We start from the raw sequence: 27,183 nt of genomic DNA, 5'->3' as shown, positions 1-27,183 counted from the left end.
TTAACTCGTCAAGTCAGTTAAGAACAAATTCTTATTTACAATGACGGCCTACCAGGGAACAGCGGTTTAACTGCCTTGTTCAGGGGGAGAATGACACATTTTTACCTTGTCAGCTCGGGGATTCGATCCAGCAACCTTTCGGTTACTGGCCCAACGCTCTAACCACTAAGCTACCTGCTGCAGCTGTCACACAGTTCGCCACCGCTTAACAGTAAACAAGCGTGCAACAGCTGAGAACAAAACAAGAAGAAAAAAAAAACATTTGCTTTGGTTTTGAAGTTTTCATGACTGTTAGGAGCTCCCCCGAAGAAAACCACTATCTCTACACAGCACACAGCCAGGCTCTGCTGCAGTAAAGGCACGAAACAACATCTTTGATTTAGAGATCAGTTGAAATTATAACCAGTGATGAGAAAGACTGGTCTGAAGGATGATGCTACTGAAAGGAGAACAAAGGGCAACAGAACAGGGCGTGGGCTTAAACTTGACTAAAAGAGAGGGGAAAGTGAGCTGAGATGAGTGGGTTGGCTTGGCTACTGGCTACATTGATTAGCACAAGGTCAAAGTGGAGTTTTTGTATTCAACAGTAGACTCTCTTAGTACATGAATACACATCTGCTCATTATTCATTTGCCTTATATGCTTCCATGAACCTCTAATCCTCCATGGGGAGGCACACAGGACATGCAACAGTGGCAGCAACATACAGTGGTGGAGTAGCCTCTGCCACTGGCGTACTGCCGTAGGGACACTGAGTGATTGAGGCAATTATATTACAGTAATTGTACTTAACTGAGCAGTGGGGATGAGTAATGTTGTAATGGGGGAGGTTTTCACTTGTGGCAGAGGGGTGGAGGAGGGAGGGTTGTTTGAGGACATTTGGGGTGTGCTAAAAAGAGTTTTGGTATACTGAATCATTTGAATAATGTGTGAGAAGTCACGTCACAGAGGCTTTTTGAATTATCTGTGCTGTGCATTTAAAAAAAAATATACAATGTTTAAAGCTTCGCTAACTGTTTCTCTGCTAATGGATATTTACAGAGAATTTTTAAAATAAAAATGACCGAATCTCAAAAGATCATCTCTCTTTACCTGTCCTCTTAATACTGAGCTGTAATCTTTGTATAAGCTATACAGTATATGTTGACATGCCCCCAGGAGCTGCCCCTTTTTGAGTAATGTCAATGTGTTCACACATTATAGTGCTTGATTGTATTCTTCCATCAAACACTTGCCGTTCTGCATGCAACTCTCAGTGCAACAGACTTTTATATTAGCTATAGAAGGAGTAGCCGCTTCAGCCTCCAGTAACGCGTTAATGACTGTTAATTATTTAGACGTATCTAATTATGAGCGGTAAGGAGGTAAGAGGTGATGAGGTAGGAGGTCTTGCCTAATCAAAACAGGAGAGGGAGGTGAAAGGAGTGGGAACAATCACATCCTATATAATATTATATCTCCTATTTTGATTGTAATAACTTGTCTGTTTCAATTATTTCTGTTCGATCGTAGATTCAGTGCAAGAATGCCCGCAGAATTGCCATGGAAACGGAGAGTGCATGTCGGGCGTGTGCCACTGCTTTCCAGGATTCCATGGCATGGATTGTGCCAAAGGTATGTACTTTGGTATCACTGCGCTAGGCTGTCAGGTTATGTATTCTGTAGGTATATTGTAGAATATTTGACCCCTATCTTGAAAATCATCACCAGTTGTTTTGAGACATGTCCAATAGAATCGTCTCAACGTAAGTGACTCAGTACTGATATATAAAAGTGAAGCATCACTCAAATTGTATAATGTGGAATATTTTACCCCTACCTTGATCCTCGTAACAAGAGCCACCATGACTTGTTTGAGTCCAATCTCAGCATAAGTGATCCTCTACGGAAATAAAAATGGAGCATGACTCAAATATGACCTAAAGCCCATGTCTTTCACCTTGTTTCACTTGCTGTATCTCATTCCTCCTACGTTGTCTAGCTGCCTGCCCGGTCCTGTGCAGTGGCAATGGCCAGTATGACAAGGGCTCGTGTATCTGCTACAGCGGATGGAAGGGTTCAGAGTGTGACGTCCCAGTGGGCCAGTGTATTGACCCAGTTTGTAACGGCCATGGCACTTGCTCCGAGGGCTCCTGCACGTGCTCTGCAGGTTACCGTGGCGACACCTGCGAGGAAGGTAGGGTGTACAGCGCTGTAGATCACGCACACACTTGTTCACACCCAATCTCAGACACACACACACACACACCTGCCTTCAGGGAGATTCACAATGTAGTGCCATATTATGTTTCAAAAAGTATGAGACTGCAGTGATATACACTGAGTGGACAAAACATTAAGAACACTTGCTCATTCCATGACACAGACTGACCAGGAGAATCCAGGTGAAAGATATGATCCCTTATTGATGTCACTTGTTAAATCCACTTCAATCAGTGTAGATGAAGGGGAGGAGACAGGTTAAAGAAGGATTTTTAAGCTTTGAGACAATTGAGACATGGGTTGTGTATGTGTGCCATTCAAAGGGTGAATGGACCAGACTAAATATCTAAGTGCCTTTGAACGGGGTATCACTAGGTTCCTGGCGCACTGGTTTGAGTGTGTCAAGAACGGCAACGCTGCTGGGTTTTTCACGCTCAACAGTTTCCTGTGTGTATCAATAATGGTCCACCATCCAAAGGACATCCAGCCAACTTGACACAGCTGTGGGAAACATTGGGGTCAACATGGGCAAGCATCTCTGTGGAACGCTTTTGACACCTTGTAGAGTCCATGCCCTGACAAATTGAGGCTGTTCTGAGGGCAAAGGGGATGCAACTCAAGATTAGGAAGGTGTTCATACTGTTTTGTGCACTCAGTGTATACAGTGGGGTCTGAAATGATTGACACCCTTGATAATGATGAGCAAGTATTGTCTGTATAAAATAAATAGTTCAAATACAATAAAATAGCTTTTTTTTATTGTGTCATCAGACCAAATCTCCAGTTCCAATTCAAGTGCCAATGCTGTTCAGGCATTTCCATTTGTTAGATGACATGAAAATAGAGCTCTTTGGTCATGCACACCAGTGGTGGGTTTGGCGTCAAAATTAGATCGCATGATCAGAAAAGAATATTTATAATATTATGACGCTATGACGCTACCGCTGGTCTTGGGGCCCTTATTAAGGTCAACGGCATCATGAACTCCATCTACCAGGATGTTTTAGCCAAAAACCTTCAAAAAATAAATGGTTAATTGGCGGACTTGAAACCCCATTAAAAACCTGCTGTTTGAATTGAAGAGGGCAGTTCGAAGGATATCAATGATCTCAAAGGATTCTGTATGGAGGAATGGCCAAAGATCCCTCCCAATGTGTTCTCCAACTCATAAAACATTTTAGAAAAAAACTCATTGCTTTTATCCTCACAAGCTGAAGTATTGAAAGGTATTGAAAACAGGGGGTGTCAATCATTTTGACAACCCTACCTTTTTGAGAATGGTTTTGAAATGAGTTGTTCGACTAAATCTCTTTCTCTGGGCAGTTCTATTTGTATAAAATAATATAATATCATTTGCATACACTATAGCTCAGTATCTAAGTGATTTATTTTACACTGTCATTTTTGCTCAACTTTATCGAGGTTGTCAATCATTTCAGACCCCACTGTACATCAGAAACGTTATTAAGGGAATGGACTCTCTTTTATTGATCCAGCTTTTAAATAATTGCCCTGGAGCTGATTCATTCACTTATGTTCTGATGGGTTTCTGCTCATCTGGGATGAAGTGGAGTTGGAGCCAAAAGTAGGGTAAGTAGAGAAGCGAGATGTGTGATGGCAGAGTAGAGAGAGTTCTAGTTATAACGAAGAGACTGAGAATACATCAGAAATGGCCATTTTACCTCCTTTCTTTCAGAATATTCCCTACTTTAAGTATAGTCACTATTCACTACTACTGCTACTACGTTTTTTTGCTAGGTGCATTGACGTCATGCCTCTGTTTCTCTCTATCTGTGTATCAGTGGACTGTCTTGACCCAGGCTGCTCTGACCATGGTACCTGTGTGAGTGGGCAGTGCCACTGTAAGCCAGGCTGGGCCGGCCCGCTCTGCGAGCATCCCAGGGCCCAGTGCCCAGACCAGTGCCACGGACACGGTGCCTTCATACCCGACACAGGCATCTGTAGCTGCGACCCAAACTGGATGGGACCAGACTGCTCCATGGGTAGGTAATACCACACACACCTTCCCCTCTGTGATCCTCTGTAGCTCAGTTGGTAGCGCATGGTGCTTGCAATGCCAAGATGGTGGGTTCAATTCCCGGGACCACGCATGCATGTCTGTTGCTTTGGAAAGAACGTCTGCTGAATGGCATATATTATATTTACTTCTCTCACTAGTCTCTACAACTCAGGAAGACACTCAACACAAGCGATGGCCACATCTCTTTGTGACTACCTCCTCTGTGAAACCCATCCATTTCCCTATGTCCATCTACTGTACTGCTTTCCTCTCCTATTACTGTGCTCATGTGCCTACATGTGTGTTTCTCCACAGAGGTGTGCTCGTCGGACTGTGGCGCCCACGGCCTGTGTGTTGGCGGTGTGTGTCGCTGTGAGGAGGGCTGGACAGGCGCCGGGTGTGACCAGCGTGTCTGCAACCCGCTGTGTGTGAAGCACGGGACATGCCGGGATGGGAAGTGTCTGTGCCAACAGGGCTGGAACGGAGAGCACTGCACCATCGGTATGCATCCGGCCAGCCAGCCAGCCAATCAGCCAAACACCCTGGGACGCTAACACACACAGTAGTATCACGCCTCTATCTTCCCACCATACTAACTCTCAGCCAAAGAGAGGAACTGTCACTACCCCCACATGTTTAAAAGATACATCCTGTATGCTGCCTAAACCACTCACATTGGTTGGATTATGAGGATGTATCGGCAGTCCATAGCCGCGGGAAATAAAAACATATATATACTTTTTTCTGTTATAATTTTTTTATTAATTCTCGGCCTTTATTAATTCTGTATGAGCGGGGAAAAATACTCCTCAGCACCAAACCCCACCCCCTCGACAGCACCCCTAACACAAAACATCTTCCCGCAGCCATGTCCAATGTGTCTCTTTCGATGATTATATAAAGAGCATTCTAAACTGGGTGGTTCGAGCCCTGAATGCTACGTTGTTTCGTGCTTGAGAACAGCCCTTAGCAGGGGTATATTGGCCATATACCACACCCCCCTCTGGCCTTATTGCTGAAGTATAGCACTCAGCAGCAGATACTTCCACCAATGCTGATGGGTGCCCTCCTTCCCTGCTCTGCTCCTCCATGTCATTAAGAAGCTCTCCCATTCATTTGGAATGGTTTCTCCACTACAGTGCAAATGTTTCATCCATGGCCAAAGTACTCAGCCACATCTATCTGCAGCCTCGCCCCTCCAGCTTAGTCACCCACTCTCCGGTGGAGAAGGCTGGGCAGCAGGCCTCTTGGTGCTCCCTTAAGGCGTCTGCATGCTTCCCATCCAAAACAGTTCGGGAACAGATTGTGCATTTTTGTGACGTTTTTGTTCGTTTTGGTCTTCGTCAAGGGGTTTTTCCTGCTTCGTACGCACTTTTGTTTTGGCTCAAGGCAAGCCGAATTTCGATAGCTGAAGTCTACGCCCCTTCGTCGGTCATTGGTCAACAGTAGGGATTCTTCAATGAAGGGTTTGTTGTCATTCTACGATAGATTACTATTTTTTCACTTGAGAAATACTGCACCAGACATCTTAGTTAGATGTAAAAATTCCCGGGACTAAGAGCTAATCAACAAGAACATCAAAATGAATGCAGATTTCTTGAGTTATCTTAGATTAATTCTGACTATTTTGAGGAAGTGTATACTGGCTACGGCTTCTCAAGGTGGACAAACAGTACTATTGCAGCTTTTTTCTTGTTTTTCAAGCGAAGGCCTTTTAAGGGAGTATGCCAGCACACTCATTTGATTTGCCTAGCCTAGTTCGGCTAGGCGCCAGCCGAACCGAAGCATGTGGAAGCCTTAAGACCGACTCAGCCTCCCTGGGAGCCAACAGAGAGGGACAGCCACTCTGCCCCCTCATTCTCCCCCAGAGTGCTCTTGAGTGCCAGAGGGCTTTATTTTCCTATTTTCCTCTCTTTATCTTCCTCCCATCTGATGAGAAAAACACTTCCCTGGGGCTCCACTGTGGGCTGTGTTAGAGCTGTGCTAGCTCCCATTCTCTGTTCATTATGTGTCTCTCTCTCCTAGTGTTGGAGAGTTGCGTGTGAAGGAGATGTAATCTCTCCTGTTTACCTGTGATGAACCCACGCCATGTTAAGAATCCCACTTTGTCCTCCACACACAAGTAACGTATCAAACCTGCCTATTTTGGTTTGACGCAGACTTTTGGGATCGCTTGGAACGAGGTCTTGTATTTAGACAAGAGGTGGATCTGATGTGTGCGTTAGTTCCCCACGCCTCAAACAGACCACTCTCTTGTGTAGAAGAGGGATGTGGTAGAGGGTTCCTTTAGTATTGTGAAGTGTTGAGTAGTGTTTGTACTCAACGTCTTAGTGGTAGCTGGTGTTTTAGACTTCCAGTAGAGTAACGCAAACTCCCATTTGCTAGTATCCCCAATCCCTATTGGTCCCTCATATTGGGATATTCAGCTAGTGCACCCTTTCTTCCTAATACACTTCCTAATATTGGTTAACCCAGATGATACCATTTTGTATGTTGAACTAATCTGTCCACTACAGATGAACCCCTTCCTCATAGACTTAACATTTGGATCCGTTGCGTTGATTTCTCTCTTGTGCTTTGCTAAGCACAGGACTATTGTGTGTCAGTTTGTTCTTCCTGTGTTCGTTTGTGAATGTCGGCCTGCTAGTCCATCTGTCTGTCAACGTTTTGTTGTAAACACACAGTTAGCTGGAAGTGTATGTTAGCGTTGCTACTCCATCTTAAGTAGGTTCAACGGAGACCGATCGGCAGCTATTTCTGCTGCAGCAGTCTGCTCCCTCTATGGGAATATTAATGGCCTTGGCCTTTTAGCTGCATCTGCCCAGCAGTAGGTAGAATAATAATAGATGAGTTGGACCAGTGAAGCTGCATGCTCATCCCTGTTGGGAGAATACTAATGACTGTGCCGCTCCACATCGGGACAGGACGGCGGACATGTTGTGAGGAGGCTGGCTTAAATGAAAGGTTAATACGGTTTAATGAGATTTTAGTCTGTTTGGGAAAAAGTCCTAATGTTAATCTTGATGTTTCCTAATTTGACGAAAGTGTCTGATTTCTAAATGCAGTTTATGGATTCATATTTATCACTTCTTCATTATTTTTTTTTCAGTTAGGTTTGCTCTTTTGACCTTTTTGGTGATGGTAATTCGTGGAATACCATCGGCGAGTTTAGATTTACAGTCCAATACCTCCGACTTCCTGGTCCCATACGTCTGGTCTACTGTACAGACTGTACTACACCACTGAGACAGATGTCCTAGCAGCATTCATCATTTCCTCTTCATTAACCTAGCCTGGGAGAATATTACATCTGCTGAGGGGGACTGCAGTCTTCAATGATGTGTAACATCTCTCCTGTTGTTCTCCCTCCCTGTTTTCAAAGTCTAGGTGGCTTGTAATCTCATCAGTTTTGCCTAATCAAATTCTCTCATGAGGCAGCATTTACAACCCAGCCAGCCTCCAGAGGCAAATCAACCACTGCAAATGAATTGGCTGTGAACTTGTGTACTTTCTTTTATTGAATACTTTTAGCTATGAATGGATATTGAACAAAACAATTTAACGCATGCCAAAACCCTCCTTTTTTTTGCCTCTAGGGTATATACTGTAGCTGTATGAAATCCCCATCCACAAGAAGAGAATTGTTGTGATGAGATGCAATCCCCTTGCCATGTAATCAATCGTTTAAAAAAAAAATGTTATGCCCTTGTGTGATGCAACAGTAGACCGAGACTAAATATATAAAGTTGGTGAGCTGCTCTCCCTTAGCTGGCACAAGTTACCCTGTCACTATTACTGATCGGTCCTCTCCTCTGGTCCCTGTCCACTCCTCCTCTATTTCCCTCCTCCCTCTCTCTCAGACGGGTGCCCGGGCCTCTGTAACGGGAACGGCCAATGCACCCTGGGACAGAACAACTGGCACTGTGAATGCCACACTGGCTGGAGAGGACCTGGCTGCAGCGTTGCCATGGAGATCTCCTGTGCTGACAACAAGGACAACGAAGGAGGTGAGTGTGTTGAAGAGGTGAAGGATCGCAGCACAGGAAGGCAGGCTGACGCTTTGTAGATTTGCTTATGAAGAATTATACCCATGATTTTGAACCAGCTGTGGCGGAGTTACCGTATTTGTGCAACTGTACTGTTGATTTGGTCGAGATTTTGAATCCGTTTATTTCCTAATAATAGCAGTGTCTCTCAGGCGTAAAAATTATTTGATTCTCCCTGATGAGCAGCAGTCAGCCAGACAGCCAGACGCCTGCCCAGGTTTCTCTGAGAGGTTTCCTCCCAGTGAGTGTTTTTAGCGGATCAAAGAGGTGTGATTGCGGGGCTAGTGCTATCAGGTCTGAATGGCCCCATTATGGCATCTTTCTGTCGGTGTGAGCTAGCACTGAGAGGGCTGGGGAGAGAGAGGAGAGGCTGACTGAATCAATGCCTCCTCCTCCTCCTCCTAAGAGCATGTGGGGATCAGTGACCTAGAGTTTGCTGAGATGGATGCCCATATAATTTCCTCCACCTCCCTCCCTGGTGGGAGATGGAGTGACCCCCTCCTGTGACCATTTGTGAGAGGATCAAAGAGGCCTCGGCAATAGATGCTTTTCACAGGGCAAGCAGCAGCTCCGAGCAGTCAGCCAGTCAGCCTCAGTCAGCATGTCAGGGCAGGGTTATCTAACATGAAAATGATACCCAGGTGTATTTTTCCTTGATTAACGGCTAAGTAGTTTGCAGAGGCCAGAGCTGTGTCAATTATAAAGAGTGCTTTCTCTGTGGCATGTCATGCAATTGAGGATGCCTGTCGCCAAGGAAACAGGTGGTGATTGAACAGGTGTCTTAATGCAGCCCCTGGAAGCCTTTAATCTTTCATCTCCCCCGTCTGCGTCTGAGCAATAAGGTCATGGGCTCCGAGGACAATGGGTTTTTTAAACATGGCTCACTTGAACAGCCCTCCATTACCAGACTGGCTCAGTGCGTGTGTCAATGTGTGACTGGCTGGCTGCTTGGCTGCCTAACTGGCTGTCTGATGTGGTTAATCCAATCGTCTTCCTTCTTCCATGGAGATGTTGTGTCATACTTCCTAGTTCGCGTCCTTAATCCTTAACACTCTCGCTACGTTTGTATGTCTGTCTGTGTGTTTATCAGTCTCCCTCCCTCTTTATTTGTCTCTGTCTGGGTTTTATTTCACCAAATAATACCTGGAAGATCAAACAGAAAATGTGTACAAAGTCTCTGAAAGTAGTCGGCAGTGTTTGTTTTGGCAGGTCTGAAGGGGACGGGAGGTGTTAAGGGGAGGGAAGGAAAATAGAGGCGGGCGAGTGCACGGCGCGCGCTTGTGTCGGTGCGTAAAAGAGAGATGGAAAAAGAGGAGACCCCCCCCCACAGGGTTGTGCGTTTCTGTCCCGTTTGACTTTGATGCCGGTGTTATTGGGTTTGATTAAAAGGAGGACATGCAGGCACTGTGCCGGGGAGCAGGCTGCAGAGCACCACTTCTAAAGGAGAACCTGGAGAAAATGGAACACCACGCACCCGTCCTAATGAAAACGGAGCGTTCGATGAAGAGCTCAATTAACTGTCTCGTGAAACAATCATGAAAAGAATGGAAAGGGATTATACATTTTGAATCATGCACAAGTTGTGGTTCGCATGGACACGGTATAGAGGGCATCCAAATGCTAAACATGCGTGCGATGTCTTTGAATATTAAATTCCATTTCGATTTTTCTTTGTGGCACTGTTTTATCAGCTCTGCTCCTGCGTGAGCAATCATCTTGTTCTGTTCTGCACCAACTACAAGAGGAACAATTTGACATAAAAAGAAAATGCCATTGATTCATTATTTAGCTGCGGCGCTGTCTGTCTGTCCAGATTTATATTTCTGTGCGTTTCCCCTTGCAGACGGACTGACAGACTGCATGGATCCCGACTGCTGCGCTCAGAGTCTGTGCCTGACCAATCCACTGTGCCTGGGAGCAAGGGATCCACTGCAGATCATCCAGCAAAGCCAATCACCATCCCTGAAAGTCAGGTCATTCTATGACAGGGTCAAGCTACTGGTGGGGAGGGATGGCACCCACATCATCCCCGGAAACAACCCCTTCAACTCAAGGTAGTGTACCCGGTATCTGTCCATTTCACTTCCTTCAGGATGGAATCAACTAGCTATACAATAAATATCAGCATTTATAAACTGGGTGGTTCGAGCCCTGAATTCTAATTGGCTGACAGCCGTAGTATATCAGACCGTATACCACGGGTATGACGAAACTTTTATTTTAACTGCTCTAATTACGTTCTTAACCAGTTTATAATAGCAATAAGGCACCTTGGGGGTTTGTAAGAACAGCCCTTAGCCATGGTATATTGACCATATACCACCCCCCCCCGGGTCTTATTGCTTAAATATATATCAGAGTTTCAAATATATCCAAAAGTGTATTTTTCTGTCACTAAGATCACTTGGTGCTACATCATCTTCATGCCTTGGCAGTCAGTTAGGAAGCAACTGTATCTTCTTTCACCTCCTCTTGCAGCCTGGCATCGTTGATCAGAGGCCAGGTCCTGACTACGGACGGGACTCCCCTGGTAGGGGTCAACGTGACGTTTGTCAAGTACCCTCACTATGGTTACACCCTGACTCGACAGGACGGCACGTGAGTGACTGTTTGGGTTTTGAATATGACAATGACCACCGTTTTAGTTCTTTTTTTATTAATGGATTTACTGTATGTCCCTTAGTTCCCCCATGAATTACAAACATCTTAGAGTGAATGGAGGACAGTGTGGATCAAAGTCTTTATAACCCCCTGTCTTTGTTCCTCTGTAGATTTGACCTGGTGGCCAATGGGGGTGCGTCTCTGACCCTGCGCTTCGAGCGAGCGCCGTTCTTGAGCCAAGAGCGCACGGTGTGGCTGCCCTGGAACCGGTTCTATGCCATGGACACGCTGGTACTGAAGACGGAGGAGAACACCATCCCAGCCTGTGACCTCAGTGGCTACGTCCACCCTGACCCCGTGGTGGTGGCCTCACCCCTCTCCTCCTTCTTCAGCTCCCATCCTGCAGAGAGGCACATCATCCCTGAGACTCAGGTAATTACTGTACATACATTCAGTAGCTCTCCCTCTAGCTCTCTTTGTCTGTTACTTTCTTCTCTCTCTCTCTCTCTCTCTCTCTCTCTCTCTCTCTCTCTCTCTCTCTCTCTCTCTCTCTCTCTCTCTCTCTCTCTCTCTCTCTCTCTCTCTCTCTCTCTCTCTCTCATTCATATATATATATATATATATATATATATAGCTGTCTTTGTCTGTTACTTTCTTCTCTCTCCCTCCTCCTCCTAGGTGGTTCATGAGCAGCTAGAGATCCCAGGTACAGGTCTGAAGCTGTGCTACCTGAGCTCTCGTGCTTCGGGGTACCACGCCCTGCTGAAGGTGACCATGACTCAGACCCTGGTGCCCCTCTCCCTGGTCAAGGTGCACCTGATGGTGGCCGTGGAGGGACACCTCTTCCAGAAGTGGTTCCACGCCTCTCCTAACCTGGCCTACTCCTACATCTGGGACAAGACGGACGCCTACAGGCAGAGGGTCTATGGGCTGACCCAGGCTGCTGGTGAGTGGCAGTGTGAGATTCTGTAGTGTTTGGATGATGTTTGGTCGGTTATGTTAGACGTAACTGTGTAGCTCTATCTGTCAAGACACAGGACCGTGCCGTCTATTGCCGCAACAGGCTGGCAGAACTTCTGTTGTGGCTTCCTGACAAAAGAAAGCCACAACACAAGCGTTTAATTAAGTTGACACCTACACAGTAAGATACTGTGTGGCGCTGTGTAGGTGTGAACCATGCATTGGCAGAAACACCATGTGATCACACCGCATACGCTTCTCCCGACGCACGCGTCTCGTTAGATCGCACTCGCTTGATCAACATTCTTGTTGAAGCACGCTAAAACCTGATGCGTTCGTTCCACAGTGTCAGTGGGGTTTGAGTACGAGACGTGTCCCAGTCAGATCCTATGGGAGAAGAGGACAGCGGTGCTGCAGGGTTACGAGCTGCTACCGTCCAACCTGGGGGGCTGGTCCCTGGACAAACACCACGCCCTCAACGTTGCCAGTGGTACGACCTACAGCCTTTAAAACACACTTAGAACATTTTAGAACGAACCTCACTCACACCAGGACAGATCATTTACACGTGTGTTATTTTTCTTTTGTTAGTGTTGAGAAATGTTTTTTTTATTTTTTTATTTATGGTGTAGCTACATTAAATGAATCACTGAAACCAGACAACTTCTCGGAATGCATGAATGAACGTTCAACGTCCAAGTAGTCGTGTCTTTTCTTGTCTCGCATCTGTATGTCAATGCAGTGCCACTGAGGATCTTCTAAAACAGTGTTCTTTCGCCTCCATGTTTGACAGCACCACGTGTGCCCTGAAAACCAATGGAATATTCCTGTGCCCAGGCAGTGACAGACAGGGGACAAGCAGGGAGTCAATAAGATGGAAAAACACTAATAGTATACCTCTCTGACTCTCACACCTTCACACTCACTCAGTTTCTATAGCAACAGTTTGAATAGTATTATTGGATTACTTTATTGTTTTATTTTTAGGTACACAGGGAATTGAAAGTCTAAAATGATAAGTCAATATTAAGATAGAGGATGATTAAAAAGTGACACTGGGTCTTTGTTCCCGGGCTCTATTCATGGCGTAGATGTGAAGTTTAGGATCTAAAAGGATATTGTTTTGAATCGGAATGCCTCTACTGTCTCAGGGATCCTGCATAAGGGCAGTGGGGAGAACGTGTTTGTATCAGAGCAGCAGCCTCCAGTCATCAACAGCATCATGGGGAACGGGCGCAGGCGCAGTATCTCTTGCCCCAGCTGCAGTGGTCTGGCTGAAGGCAACAAGCTGCTGGCCCCCATGGCCCTGGCCTGTGGGGGGGACGGCAGCCTGTATGTGGGAGACCTCAACTTCATCCGCCGGGTCTACCCCACTCTAAACACCACAGCCGTGCTGGAGCTCAGGTAGGTCGGCAGACATGAGGGATGGACAGAGGTTATCAATGGAGGAGGGGTTGAGTAACATGACAGGTGGAAACTAACAGGGTTGTTTGTTTTTGTTTTTGTTTTTCTCCAGAAATAAAGACTTGAGGCATGGGTAAGTTATGTTTGTGTGTCCTCTAGGGCTGACCCCATTTAGTCGACTGGTCGATTGTTTGGTCGATAGGCTGTTGGTCAACCGAGATTTCTTTAGTCAAGCAGCAGCAAACAAAAATAAAAGTAATGTCGTACAAGACACCTGTCTGAGTGGACTAATCTATTGTGGAGGCCGTGGGGATGACACAGTCCATCACTCTAAGACATGTGCTGCTGAAAATATATATGGTTGTATTAAGTAAGAACAATGGTGCCACACTAATAAAAATGATATTATTTTATAACAATTCTCTGGCTTGGGTAGCGGTCGCTGTCCGCGGTTCTGAAATACATCACTGCGCTGTTGTATTGGTGCCTTTTCCTAGACCATGTTGCTATGTGAATAATAGCAAAGTTAACCAGCATATTGGTGTTGAGAACAATGGGCGGAGACAGCAGCGGAGTTAGGAGAGGAGGAGACAGCCCTTGCCTTAATTGTCTAAGGCGAGAGGAAACCCCACCTTAATTAGGTCTATAATCAATAGCGTAACTGTTAAATGTGCCTGGCTTTATAAATCATCAATATATTGTACATTTACAGTGAATTTGGAAAGAATTCAGACCCCTTGACCTTTTCCACATTTTGTTACGTTACAGCCTTATTCTAAAATTGATTGAAGAAACAAATTTCCTCATCAGTCTACACACCCCCCCAAAAAATTGAGCTCAGGTGCATCCTGTTTCCATTGATCATCCTTGAGATGTTTCTACAACTTGATTGGAGTCCACCTGTGGTAAATTCAATTGACTGGACATGATTTGGAAATGTGATGCATGTCAGAGCAAAAACCAAGCCATGAGGTCGACGGAATTTTCCTTAGACCTCAGAGAAAAGTTTGTAGAGGCACAGAACTGGGAAAGGGTACCAAAAAATGTCTGCAGCATTGAAGGTCCCCAAAAATACAGTGGCCTCCATCATTCTTAAATGGAAGAAGGTAGGAACCCCCAAGACTCGTCCTAGAGCTGGCCGCCTGGCCAAACTGAGCAATTGGGATTAAAGGGCCTTGGTCAGGGAGGTGACCAAGCACCAGAGTTCCTCTGTGGAGATGGGAGAACCTTCCAGAAGGACAACCATCTCTGCAGCACTTCACCAATCAGGTATTTATGGTAGAGTTGCCAGATGAAAGCCACTCCTCAGTAAAAGGCACATGACAGCCCCTTAAAGTTTGCTAAAAGGCACCTAAAGGACTCTCAGACCATGAAAAACAAGATTCTCTGGTCTGATGAAACCAAGATTAAACTCTTTGGCCTGAATGCCAAGCGTCACATCTGGAGGAAAACTGGCAACATCCCTACGGTCAAGCATGGTGGTGGCAACATCATGATGTGGGGATGTTTTCAGCAGCAGGGACTGGGAGACTAGTCAGGATGGAGGGAAAGATGAACTGAGCAAAGTACAGAGAGATCCTTGATGAAAAACTGCTCCAGAGCGCTCAGGACCTCAGACTGGGGCGAAGATTCACCTTCCAACAGGACAACAACACTAAGCACACAGCAAAGACAACGCAGGAGTGGCTTTGTGACAAATCTCTGAATGTCCTTGAGTGGGAGCCCGGACTTCAACCCGATCGAACATCTCTGAAGAGACCTGAAAATAGCTGTGCAGCGATGCTCCCCATCCAACCTGACAGAGCTTGAGAGGATCTGCAGAGGAGAATGGGAGAAACTCCCCAAATACAGGTGTGCCAAGCTTGTAGCGTCATACCCAAGAAGCCTCGAGGCTGTAATCGCTGCCAAAGGTGCTTCAACAAAGTACTGCATAAAGGGTCTGAATACTTATGTAAATGTGATATTTCATTTTTTATAAATGTTTTAACATTTCTCAACCTGTTTTTGCTTCGTCATTATGGGGTATTGTGTGTAGATTGATGAGTGAAAAAACGATTTAATCAATTTTAGAATAAGGCTGCATTTTTTGCAAAGTAAAGAAATAACATGACATATCACATTTACATACAGTACCAGTCAAAAGTTGACACACCTACTCATTCCAGGGTTTTTCTTTATTTTTACTATTTTCTACATTGTAGAATAATAGTGAAGACATCAAAACAATGAAATAACACATATGGAATCATGTAGTAACCAAAAAAGTGTTAAACAAATCCAAATATATTTTATATTTGAGATTCTTCAAAGTAGCCACCCTTTGCCTTGATGACAGCTTTGCACACTCTTTGCATACTCTCAACTATCTTCATGAGATAGTCACCTCGAATGCATTTCAATTAACAGGTGTGCCTTGTTAAAAGTTATTTTGTGGAATTTATTTTCTTCTTAATGCTTTTGAGCCAATCAGTTGTGTTGTGACAAGGTAGGGGTGGTATTCAGAAGACAGCCCTATTTGGTAAAATACCAAGTCCATATTATGGAAAGAACAGCTCAAATAAGCAAAGAGAAACCACAGTCCATCATTACTTTAAGACATGAAGGTCAGTCAATCCGGAAAATTTCAAGAACTTTTCAAGAAAGTTTCCACTCGGGAGCCCAACGTCGTCTGCAGAGTGAAGGAAAAGCCGCCAACAAGTGCTCAGCATAATATGCTGAGCACTTGTTGGTTGCTCTGTTCCACTTGTTAGCTGCTTTTTCTTCACTCTGCGGTCCAACTCATCCCAAACCACCTCAACTGGTTTGAGGTCGGGTGTGTGCCTTGTGTGTCTTTTGAATTCTAAATAAATCACCAAAAGTGTCACCAGCAAAGCACCCCCACACCATCACATGTGGGAACTCCTTCAAGACTGTTGGAAATGCATTCCAGGTGACTACCTCATGAAGCTGGTTGAGAGAATGCCAAGAATGTGCAAAGCTGTCATCAAGACAAAGGGTGGCTACTTTGAAGAATCTCAAATATAATATATTTTTATTTGTTTAACACTTTTTTGGTTACTACATGATTCCATATGTGTTATTTCATAGTGTTGATGTCTTCACTATTATTCTGCAATGTAGAAAGTAGTAAAAATAAAGACAAACCCTTGAATGAGTAGGTGTGTCTAAACCTTTGACTGGTACTGTAAGTACTCAGACCCTCAGTACTTACTCAGTACTTTGTTGAAGCACTTTTGGTGTCCTCCAACTTGGTAACATTGCCAGACATACAGCTTTAGCAAAAGTGATGGTTACCTGTATGTCATCTCTCTTGTATTCCTATAGTCTCTGGCTCAGTCCTTTTGAGGGATTATCTATCTAGAATATTCTCTCATTTCCTATCTACCTAGGAACAACCCAACACACAAGTACTACCTAGCGGTGGACCCACTGTCTGGGTCGGTCTTTCTCTCGGACACCAACTCTCGACAGATCTACCGCGTGCGCTCACTGACCGGCGGGCGGCAGTTGTTGGACAATGCCCGGGTGGTGGCTGGGACCGGCGAGCAGTGTGTCCCCTTCGACGAGGCCCGCTGTGGGGACGGGGGCAAGGCCGTGGAGGCCACACTCATGAGCCCTAGGGGTGAGTTCCAGGAGCATAGTGTATCAACCCTTACTGTGGAGGTGACAGTGACCGAAGCCTTTCCTTATTTTAGGGATGCTCTGCTCCACACATTCCATATACAATCAGTTCCACACATCTAATTTCCATCTGGATTATTTTGTTATATCTGACTGTTACTTACAGTCTGTCACTTATACCCCCTTGTAGGAAGCACTCATATTGTGTGATTTTACACATGTTCACCTGCTATTCTTTTGGGGTCTTTAGCTGTCACTCAGTATCTATCTAGTGGTGTCCTCAGGAGGGAGGGTGTATGTAAACGAGTGATTTGCAATCTGTTTGTTCAGAGCAGTGACCTGGAACAGAAACAGCGGGTCTTCGTGACACCAAACTGCCAGGCGGAGTGTTACACTGTCACTTGGTGTCACAGCAGAGATGACACTCTAACACAGAGACATTCTGATGTCAGCACGAGGTTACAACCCTGCAGAATGCCTGATGAGCCCAACTTTGACAGTGTTTTGACTGTTTGTGTTAGCAGCCCCAGATGTAAAGTAGAACTAGTTTTCATATGTCAGAATGTTATGATTTCGAACTCTGCCTCCGTCTTTCTGTCTGTCAGGGATCGCTGTGGATAAGAACGGCCTAATGTACTTTGTTGACGCCACCATGATCCGTAGGGTGGACCAAAACGGCATCATCTCTACCCTGATCAAGACCAATGACCTCACAGCGGTCCGTCCACTCAGCTGTGACTCCAGCATGGACGTCAGTCAGGTGAGGAGAAAAACTGGGGAACAAAAAATCGATGTGTTTCATATCTGTATATTTTGGACTTATAGGCCCTTTGGGGCAGAAAACCTGTGTAGTGCTGAGGCTATATGTTTTTCTTAATAGCCAGGTGGGAAGAGAGTCTGCAGTCTAAATGATATCCCCATCTGTCCTATTTGTCCCCCTCTGCCTTATGGCCAAATACGCTAAGCATGGACCACTACAGAGACTTTTCTTTAGAGGGATATATCTACTACTGTCCAACATAAGAGGGCTGCCTCTTTGCTGTCATAAATTGACAGTATTTATACCCACCTATCCTAGCTGTACTCTCTTCTGAATAGTGTGTGAGAGAGAGGAATTTTGGATCAAGATTTGGAGATCTATAGAGCGCTGGGGAGTTCCAGTAGATTTGCGATTCCTCATTGTGTTGTGTAAATGTTCATCCAGGTGCGTCTGGAGTGGCCCACAGACCTGGCGGTGAACCCCACGGACAACTCCCTGTACGTGCTGGAGAACAACGTGATCCTCCGCATCACAGAGAACCACCAGGTCAGCATCATCGCTGGGAGGCCCATGCACTGCCAGGTCCCGGGCATCGACTACTCCCTGAGCAAGCTGGCCATCCACTCTGCCCTGGAGAGCGCCACGGCCATCGCCGTCTCCCACACTGGTGTGCTCTACATCGCCGAGACGGACGAGAAGAAGATCAACCGCGTGCGGCAGGTCAGCGCCTCCGGAGAGACCTCTCTGCTGGCCGGCGCCACCTCCGAGTGCGACTGCAAGAACGACGTCAACTGCCAGTGCTTCTCTGGCGACGAGGGCTACGCCACGGACGCCGGGCTCAACGCCCCCACCTCGCTCGCCGTGTCTCCCGACGGCACGCTGTTCATCGCTGACCTCAACAACATCCGTGTGCGGGCAGTGCGGCGCGACAGGCCCATGGCCACGCCAGTGGGGCTGTATGAGGTGGGGTCACCCCGGGAGCAGGAGCTGTATGTGTTCAGTAGAGATGGGCTTCACAGACAAACAGTCAGTCTGATCACCGGAGAACCTCTCTATAACTTCACCTACGGGCCGGACAGGGAGCTGGCTGCTGTTGCTGATAACTGTAACAACACCCTGAGGGTGAGGAGAGACGGATCTGGCCAGCTGAGGCTGGTGCTGTTGCCTGAGAACCAGGTGGTCACCCTGGGGCTGGACCCTGCCGGTGGCCTGCGCTCTGTATCTGCCCTCAACCAGGAGGTGGCGCTGATGAGCTATGCTGCGAACACAGGCCTGCTGGCCTCCAAGGCTGATGAGACTGGATGGACCAACTTTTATGAGTATGTGGGAATTAACTAGTGTATGTGTGACTGTAAATTAGCCTAACGTATTCAGTGATACAGCTCACAGTGCAGTGTATTAATATTAGGTGAAGAAAAGGAGCAATAGCCATTTATTGGTGTGGAAATAATGCATTAGTCAGAGAGAGAAAAAGAAGTCTGGATTCCGTCAGGCCACTCGGAGTCAAATCAACAATATGGTCATGTCACATTGTCACCATCTGGTGTCTGACCCTGGTACTGCTCTGAGTGCTAGAAGACATCTGTTGGTCTCACGTTTGACAGACATTCCAGCACATGTAGGATTTTTCCTCCATGGCCCCTCGACTCAGCTCCATCCTACTCTTCCCATGCAGGTATGACAGTGAGGGGCGTCTGACTAACGTCACCTACCCCACGGGAGTGGTGACCAGCCTGCACCGGGAGATAGACCAGTCAATCAACATCGACATGGAGAGCTCCAACAGGGATGACGACGTCACCGTCATCACCAACCTGTCCTCTGCGGAGGCATCCTACACCGTGGTGCAAGGTAACAAACATGTCACCTAAAAGGATCATTCTCATATTTAAACTACAGTACTATAATCCCCTACCCAGCTCGCTCTCTCTGTCTCCCCAACTCCAACACTTTAGGGTACCTGACACTTTTTACAGTCCTATGACAAATGCGATTAAGGAGAAATTCATTACCTAGGACACAGTAAATCTTCATCTGTGTCTGTGGGCGCCATAGGAGGTGGCTGCTGCCCAACAAGAAGGCCCCTGGTCCCAGAGCTTATTTCAGCCGTTTAACAATGTGGAGGAAAGAGCAGGAGAGAGTATAGATTTCCCTACTGACCCATGGGGGTGTGACAGAAAATAAATGCAATCTCATCTGTACGTCTGGAAACTACTGGAGCCGTGAGAATAAGAATTGAAGAGATTTATATGAAAGTGTGCCCTGGGGGGCTCATAAAAGAGGGAAAGCGACTTGGCTACCTTAAACTGCACACTTTATTTCAATCTAATGTGGGAGTTCTGACTGAAATGGACTCTACAAAGTAAATCTGGCTATAAAGGCTTCCAAAGTTTGCTTCTACTGTTTCAGGGAGATAAATTGAGTTTGAAAGCCGTTAAAAGCTGGTTTTGAGTACTCTTGTCTGGTTAGACGTGTTCGGGAAGTTTCCTTCGCATTAAGCTCCATGGATTATTTTGCTTCCAGGTACCTTTCCTCCTCAAATGTAGTACATGATCTCATTACTGCATGTAAATGGAATAAATAGCTCATGTTCTGCATTTTGCTGAAAGACTAAAAACCCTCTTATCTTTGGTCATGTCATTATGAGAGAGGATACTTGTTATTGTCTGGTAGAAAAGTACACAGATCCAGCCCCAGAGACTGCATTTCCCCTAATGCAGAGCGTTCAATTAGATCAAATGTAATGTCTTCTCTGTAATAAAACGTGCCCTCAGTTTCTCACTTCTAATCCAACGTGTGTGTGTGTGTGTGTGCCTGCTACTCCCCCTACAGACCAAGTACGGAACAACTACCAGTTCTGTTACAATGGTACTCTAAGAGTATCGTATGCCAATGGCATGGGCCTCAGCTTCCACACAGAGCCCCATATCCTAGCCGGCTCAGTCAGCCCTACCATTGGTCAGCGCAACATCAGTCTGCCCACCGACAGCGGGCTGAACTCTATCGAGTGGAGGATGAGGAAGGAACTCATCAAGAGCAAAGTGACCGTCTATGGCAGGAAGCTGAGAGTAAGCTGGACACAATGCACTTAAAGTGCTCAGTCTCTAATGTCAATCCATTTCTGGAGTTTTTTTAATCAATGCAGCTTGCTCTCTGTCATACTGAAGTCCCTCTCTGTCACTGAGAATAGAGCTACAATATAGGATTTGTAGAGTAATATTGTTGTTTTTAACTATATATTATACACAGCCAGCTCTGAGCAAAGGAGAGAAAATGTAGTTTTTCACCCATAAAAACATTTGATTTTATCAGAATGCAAATGATTATACAGGCTTAGGATGTCTTCCTCTCATGTTTCATGTACAGTCAGGTGCCAATAATTTTTGACCTAACTGTACCTATGACTAATGAAATGTCCTCCCTCACACTCTGCACAGGCCCATGGCAGGAACCTCCTCTCAATTGATTTTGACCGCAACACTCGCACAGAGAAGATCTATGACGACCACCGTAAGTTCACACTGAGGATCATGTATGACCAGCAGGGCCGTCCAGCCACCTGGCTTCCCAGCAGCAGCCTGGCTGTGGTCAACGTGTCCTACTCCCCCACTGGACGCCTAGTGGGCCTGCAGAGAGGCAGCATGAGCCAGAGGAGCGAGTTTGACACCTTCGGACGCATCCTCTCACGCACCTTTGTGGACGGCAAGGTGTGGAGCTTCAGCTATCTGGACAGGGTGAGGCATTCTGATACACTACTGGATGTGTCTGTCTGTGTGTCTGTGTGTGCTGTAAGCTGTAAGGGAACAGTGTTTTTACTCTTTTTTTGTGAGAAGTTTTTCAAGGTCTCTGTTATTGTGGATGTACAGTAGAGAATAAAAATGGATGTACCTTTTTGTTTTCTCCATCTTCCTCCCCAGTCCATGGTGCTGCACCTCCAGCAGAGTCAGAGGCAGTATGTGTTTGAGTTTGACACCTCAGGGCGTATCATCTCTGTCACCATGCCCAGCATGGCCAGACACACCATGTCCACCCACGTGTCCATCGGCTACATCCGCAACATCTACAACCCTCCCGAGAGCAACGCCACCGTCATCCATGACTTCAGCGAAGACGGACGACCCCGCGCCACCTTTTACCTAGGCACGGGTCGACGCGTCATCTATAAGTATGGCAAGCTGGCCAAGCTGTCTGAGGTTCTGTATGACGGCACAGCTGTGACGTTCGGCTACGACGAGACAGCCGGAGTGTTGAAGATGGTTAACCTGCAGAGTGGGGGATTCTCCTGCACCATCCGCTACCGTAAAGTTGGCCCCCTAGTGGACAAACAGATGTACCGCTTCTCTGAGGAGGGCATGGTCAACGCCCGTTTTGATTACACCTACCACGACAACAGCTTCCGTGTGGCCAGCATCAAGCCTGTGATCGGCGAGACGCCCCTGCCCGTGGACCTCTACCGCTACGATGAGATCTCAGGCAAGGTGGAGCACTTTGGCAAGTTTGGCATTATCTACTATGACGTCAACCAGATAATCACAACGGCAGTGATGACCCTCAGCAAGCACTTTGACGCCCACGGCCGCATCAAAGAGGTGCAGTACGAGATCTTCCGCTCGCTCATGTACTGGATGACGGTACAGTATGATAGCATGGGCCGGGTCATCAAGAGAGAGCTGAAGATCGGGCCATATGCTAACACTACACAGTACCGCTATGAATATGACGGTGACGGCCAGCTTGTCGGGGTCAAAGTCAACGACTGGTCCACCTGGCGTTACAGCTATGACCTGAATGGCAACTTGCACCTGCTGAACCCTGGGAACAGCGCACGCCTGCTGCCGCTGCGCTACGACTTGCGCGACCGCATCACCCGCCTGGGCGACATGCAGTACCGCGTGGATGAGGATGGTGTCCTGAGCCAGCGTGGCGCTGACGTCTTCCTCTACAACTCCAACGGGCTGCTAGAGCAGGCGTACAGCCGTACGCCCAGGGGGTGGAGCGTGCGTTACCGCTACGATGGCCTGGGCCGCCGCATCTCCAGGAAGACCAATGAGGGAGAGCACCTGCAGTTCTTCTACGCAGATCTCAACTACCCCGGCAGGATAACTCACGTGTACAACCACTCTGGAGGGGAGATCACCTCTTTCTACTACGACCTGCAGGGCCATCTGTTTGCCATGGAGGTGACCGGCGGGGAGGAGTATTACATCGCCTCGGACAACACGGGCACGCCGCTCGCCGTCTTCAGCAGCAACGGACAGATGGTCAAGCAGCTCCAGTACACTGCCTACGGGGAGGTGTACCACGACTCCAACCCTGACTTCAACATGGCGGTGGGCTTCCACGGAGGGCTCTACGACCCCCTCACCAAGCTGGTGCACTTTGGCCAGAGAGACTACGATGTGCTGGCAGGCAGATGGACTGCTCCAGACCATAAACTCCTACCTAAGATTAGCAAGGAGCCGTCCCCGTTCAATCTGTACATGTTCAAGAACAACAACCCACTCAGTGATATGATAGACGTCAAGAGCTATGTGACAGGTGAGGATGATTGAGTTAGCTTTTTCTTATGGAAAAAGATCCATCAAGTGAGCTAAGTATGTTATGACATCTTGACATGTTTTTTTTCATTAATACTCTTGCCCTATTTTGCAGATGTGAAGAGCTGGCTGGTGATGTTCGGTTTCCAGCTCAGTAACATCATACCAGGCTTCCCCAGACATCCCATGTATTTCGTTGAACCGCCTTATGAACTACTAGCAAGCCAGGACTGTGAGACTGCTCAGGTGAGTTATGTATCAAATACATATTTGAGCTACTGATTACTGAGACCACACAGGCAAATCTCCATGTATTTTATGTTTATTAATTGAAACAAAATAATCAAGTGACTGGCTGACCCTCTGCTCTGTCTCCAGCTGATCACAGGGGTGCAGCATGCAGCGGAGCGCCACAACCAGGCCTTCATGGCCCTGGAGGGGAGGTTGCTCAACAAGGAGCACCGGGCCAAACGGGACAAGCCTGGGTACTGGTTTGGCACCAAGATCCCCATCGTGGGCCGGGGCATGATGCTAGCCATCAAGGAGGGCCATGTGGTGACGGGAGTGTCCGGCCTGGCCAGCGAGGACAGCCGTAAGGTGGCCCAAGTCCTGAACAACGCCATCTATCTGGAGGGAACCCACTACACCATAGACGGGAAAGACTGCCACTTCTTTGTGAAGCTGGGCCTGGCTGACAGTGACCTGCTGTCTCTAGGACTGAGCAGCGGGAGGAAAGCCCTGGAGAATGGCGTCAACGTGACCGTAAGCGGCCGCTCTCGTCGGGGCGTCACCGTGGAGATCCACACGGTAGCGTTGTCCCTAAGTGTACGTTACGGCCTGGCGGCTGACGTGCTGGAGAAGGAGCGGGGTCGCCTGCTGGAGCAGGCCCACCAGAGGGCCCTGTCGGTGGCCTGGATGAGGGAGCAGCAGTGTCTGAGAGAAAGCAGAGAGGGTGGGAGGCTGTGGGCAGAGGGAGAGAGGCAGCAGCTCCTGGCAGCAGGGAAGGTGCCAGGTTACGATGGGTACTATGTGCTGCCTGTGGAGCAGTACCCAGAACTGGCAGACAGCAGCAGCAACATCCAGTTCCTCAGACAGAAGGAGATGGGCAAGAGGTAACAGAGTACAATACAACACAGCCCCTCTGACACTTCATCTCCTAGGGAGAGTAAACATGGGGTTTCCCTGGCAGTGCTGCAGGGGCATCTGAGAGGACACAATCTCACAAAACAGATGTCTTGCTGAAGGCAAAAACAACCCCTGAATGAGTTCAGACTATGATTTTAAAAAGCACCCTTAACTACTGATGATATGAACTGTAGACTTTTTTATGAGGAATGAAAATATTTTTCACTCTTTTTTTGAGGGATTGGTATTGATGCCAGTGAGGTTAACTGCTATTCCAACAGCTTATCAGACGTATCCGACCCAACGCAGACAATGACAACACAGTCAAGGCTTTTATTTCTAATGGCTAAACAACTCTTGAACTGTCTCAGGCCACCATCTGAAGAACATAGAGCCATCACTTGCCAACATCATCATAACCATGAGCAATGACGCTCAATTGTTCTTCATTCAGAGTACATAGTAAAATATAGTTTAATTTAACAACAACAGATTGAGGATATGACATATATGTAGATTTGTATGTTCCTGTGCTGTAGACTTTGAAACAAGACATTCACTTGGGCACTCCTGTTGACTTATCCAAGATAAGTCAGGATAACTCTCTCACAATTTCAAGAAAAATACAAATGGAATCACAGGATAGTTGTTTTTTTCTTGCTCTTTTTGTTTGCACTATATGACAATCATGAAGAATTTGTATTGAGGATGTATTGTATTTGTATTGAGAAAAATATATATATATTAAAGTATTCTCAATACATATTTAAATTTGCAGCCCAAGACATGTTACAGATAAAATATGGTAACACTTTACTTGATACCCAGCATCATAACACGTTATTACACGATCATAACCATGTCATAACATCTGACATAACTTGTCATAACACTGTCATGACACATTTAGACCTGTTGTGACATAAGGTGCATTATTTTATGGCTGGTTATGACACCTACATAAGTGTCAAAACCCACCAAACCTACCACACAAGGCAAAACATTCCATTACACCATAGCCTATGTGTCAACAGTATGCTTGTTATATAAACATTTTTGAAATTGACCATATAAAATGATCATTGTAATTGCACACACGTTGATGTCAGACATGCACCTACGCTAATGCTCTGTTGCTGATGACTGGGATGAATGCAGGAGCAGATTTCTGGAGCAGGACAAGACACATGATTGTTATGACCATATTATGACAGGTTATGACAAGTTATGTCAGTTGTTATGACCGTGTGACACTGGGTGTCAAGTAAAGGTCTACCTAAATTATGGTGTATGTTGTGTTTTTATATTGTTTACTTTTTTTGTCTTTACAACTGTGAAACATGTTTCCCTATACATTACCAAGTTAAATGTGTACATTCACATTCATTCAGCAACAGAAATCCATGTCCTGAAAGCTGTCTAATTTGTAAATTTCTCAAAGGTGGTTTAACTATAGTTCTGTGAAGATCCATAGAAAAGATGTTTACATACTGATCTTTGACTGATTTGATTGCCAAAACTCAAACATCCCCTTTAAACTGGAAATTTTAATTCATTTTTTACCTAGGTTTCTCTGTAACCAACCATATCTGTAAAAAGTATCTTTTCACTGTGAAGAACCACAGTATGGATGTCAATATGTACATGAATAGGTATCATGAAACATTCTTTACACTAGGACGAGGATTATGTGGAAGGTTTATCAGAATAAACGTGTTTTTTCATGTTGCATGAAGTTCTTTTTCCACTTTCAGCAAGCAGCTGTGGATCGACATGCTTTCCTGAGGGTCATTTGGGAGACTATTAACTACCTACCCTCAACTTTCATTGACCACTTACAGTATTTTTGTCATTAGCGTAAAATTAGCAAATTGTGAATAAATCAAAGCAATTTAATCTGTCAAATACTGATTGACAGGTAAAATTGCCTTCCTTTGTACTACTGAGGTAAATGTATATTAAAGGCAGGTATTGTATTATTCAAATTGAGATCATTGGAGGCAAACCTCTTCCTGTCAGCTGCAGTGGGTTCTCATGGCTCCCAGGTTATTTTTACCATTTTAATTAGCACCTGCCAGAAGCATCTTTGACCCCCGACACTAACGTATATGAAAGACTGGAGTACTGCAGTGAAGTGTGAGGTTGGGACTCCAAGCTAACAAGCAGATTTAATCATTAACATCTCCATTGATATACAGTAGGACTGAGCCCCTCCATGACCGTAGAATCATTTACCTCTATAGAACAGCGGTAAGCAGAGATACTCAGCAGTCCGGACTGTTGTTCTGAACGAGTTGCAGCTATTTTCACACACGCAGATCAAACTCACTGCTCCCTGTCCAAAGCCCTGTTTATACCCTGGTGCGAAAATGTGTCCTGATCTTGTCCACATTCTGATTGGGCCCACATTTTTAGACCGGTGTAGATGATTAAAATAACTGATGGTGATCAGAATGTGGACAAGATCAGTACACATGTTAGCACCAGGTATAAACAGGGCTTAAATCTTGACCTTTCAGAAATAGAATCACAGACCTCCCTGGCCCCACACTCAACCCACATGAGAGCGTTAAGCCAGGGGGGTGAGAAGCACTGCCCAAAATAAGTTGTGCAAATATAGGCACCTGACTAAGACACACAGCTAAAATGCACATATTTAAATGTGTATAGCACTAGCTGTAAACCATTGGAGGTTGCTGATGGGAGGATGGCTCTTAATGTCTGGAACGCAATAAATGGAATGGTATCAAACACTTGGAAACCATTTTCAAAAATGTTACTGAGTTACAGTTCAAATAAGGAAATCAGTCAATTGAAATAAATTCATTAGGCCTTAATCTATGGATTTCACATGACTGGGCAGGGGCGCACTGGGGGTCCAGGCCCAGCCAATCAGAATTAGTTTTC

General features: G+C 46.1%; 1 protein-coding gene across 1 annotated transcript in view; it reads left to right on the top strand.

Annotated features, from left to right (window-relative positions):
• Positions 1-24,267, top strand: part of LOC120044420 (teneurin-2-like) — a 203,608-nt gene extending 179,341 nt beyond the window's left edge. Inside the window, exons 12-32 of the mRNA XM_038989068.1 lie at positions 1,513-1,614; positions 1,982-2,176; positions 4,005-4,205; positions 4,538-4,723; positions 8,083-8,229; positions 10,112-10,322; positions 10,747-10,866; positions 11,040-11,301; positions 11,548-11,815; positions 12,176-12,319; positions 12,981-13,233; positions 13,346-13,366; positions 16,623-16,855; positions 17,460-17,614; positions 18,059-18,933; positions 19,290-19,465; positions 20,447-20,682; positions 21,052-21,348; positions 21,532-23,152; positions 23,267-23,397; positions 23,530-24,267. Of these exons, the coding sequence (XP_038844996.1) occupies positions 1,513-1,614; positions 1,982-2,176; positions 4,005-4,205; positions 4,538-4,723; positions 8,083-8,229; positions 10,112-10,322; positions 10,747-10,866; positions 11,040-11,301; positions 11,548-11,815; positions 12,176-12,319; positions 12,981-13,233; positions 13,346-13,366; positions 16,623-16,855; positions 17,460-17,614; positions 18,059-18,933; positions 19,290-19,465; positions 20,447-20,682; positions 21,052-21,348; positions 21,532-23,152; positions 23,267-23,397; positions 23,530-24,267 (6,572 nt within the window). The remainder of the gene's footprint in view (positions 1-1,512; positions 1,615-1,981; positions 2,177-4,004; positions 4,206-4,537; positions 4,724-8,082; positions 8,230-10,111; positions 10,323-10,746; positions 10,867-11,039; positions 11,302-11,547; positions 11,816-12,175; positions 12,320-12,980; positions 13,234-13,345; positions 13,367-16,622; positions 16,856-17,459; positions 17,615-18,058; positions 18,934-19,289; positions 19,466-20,446; positions 20,683-21,051; positions 21,349-21,531; positions 23,153-23,266; positions 23,398-23,529) is intronic.
• The last annotated feature ends 2,916 nt before the right edge of the window (positions 24,268-27,183 follow it).

This window comes from Salvelinus namaycush, chromosome 3 (assembly GCF_016432855.1).
Source record: "Salvelinus namaycush isolate Seneca chromosome 3, SaNama_1.0, whole genome shotgun sequence".
In the NCBI taxonomy this organism is placed as follows: Eukaryota; Metazoa; Chordata; class Actinopteri; order Salmoniformes; family Salmonidae; genus Salvelinus; species Salvelinus namaycush.
Note: the sequence above shows the minus strand (reverse complement) of the source record. Positions and strands in the feature narration are given on the sequence as shown.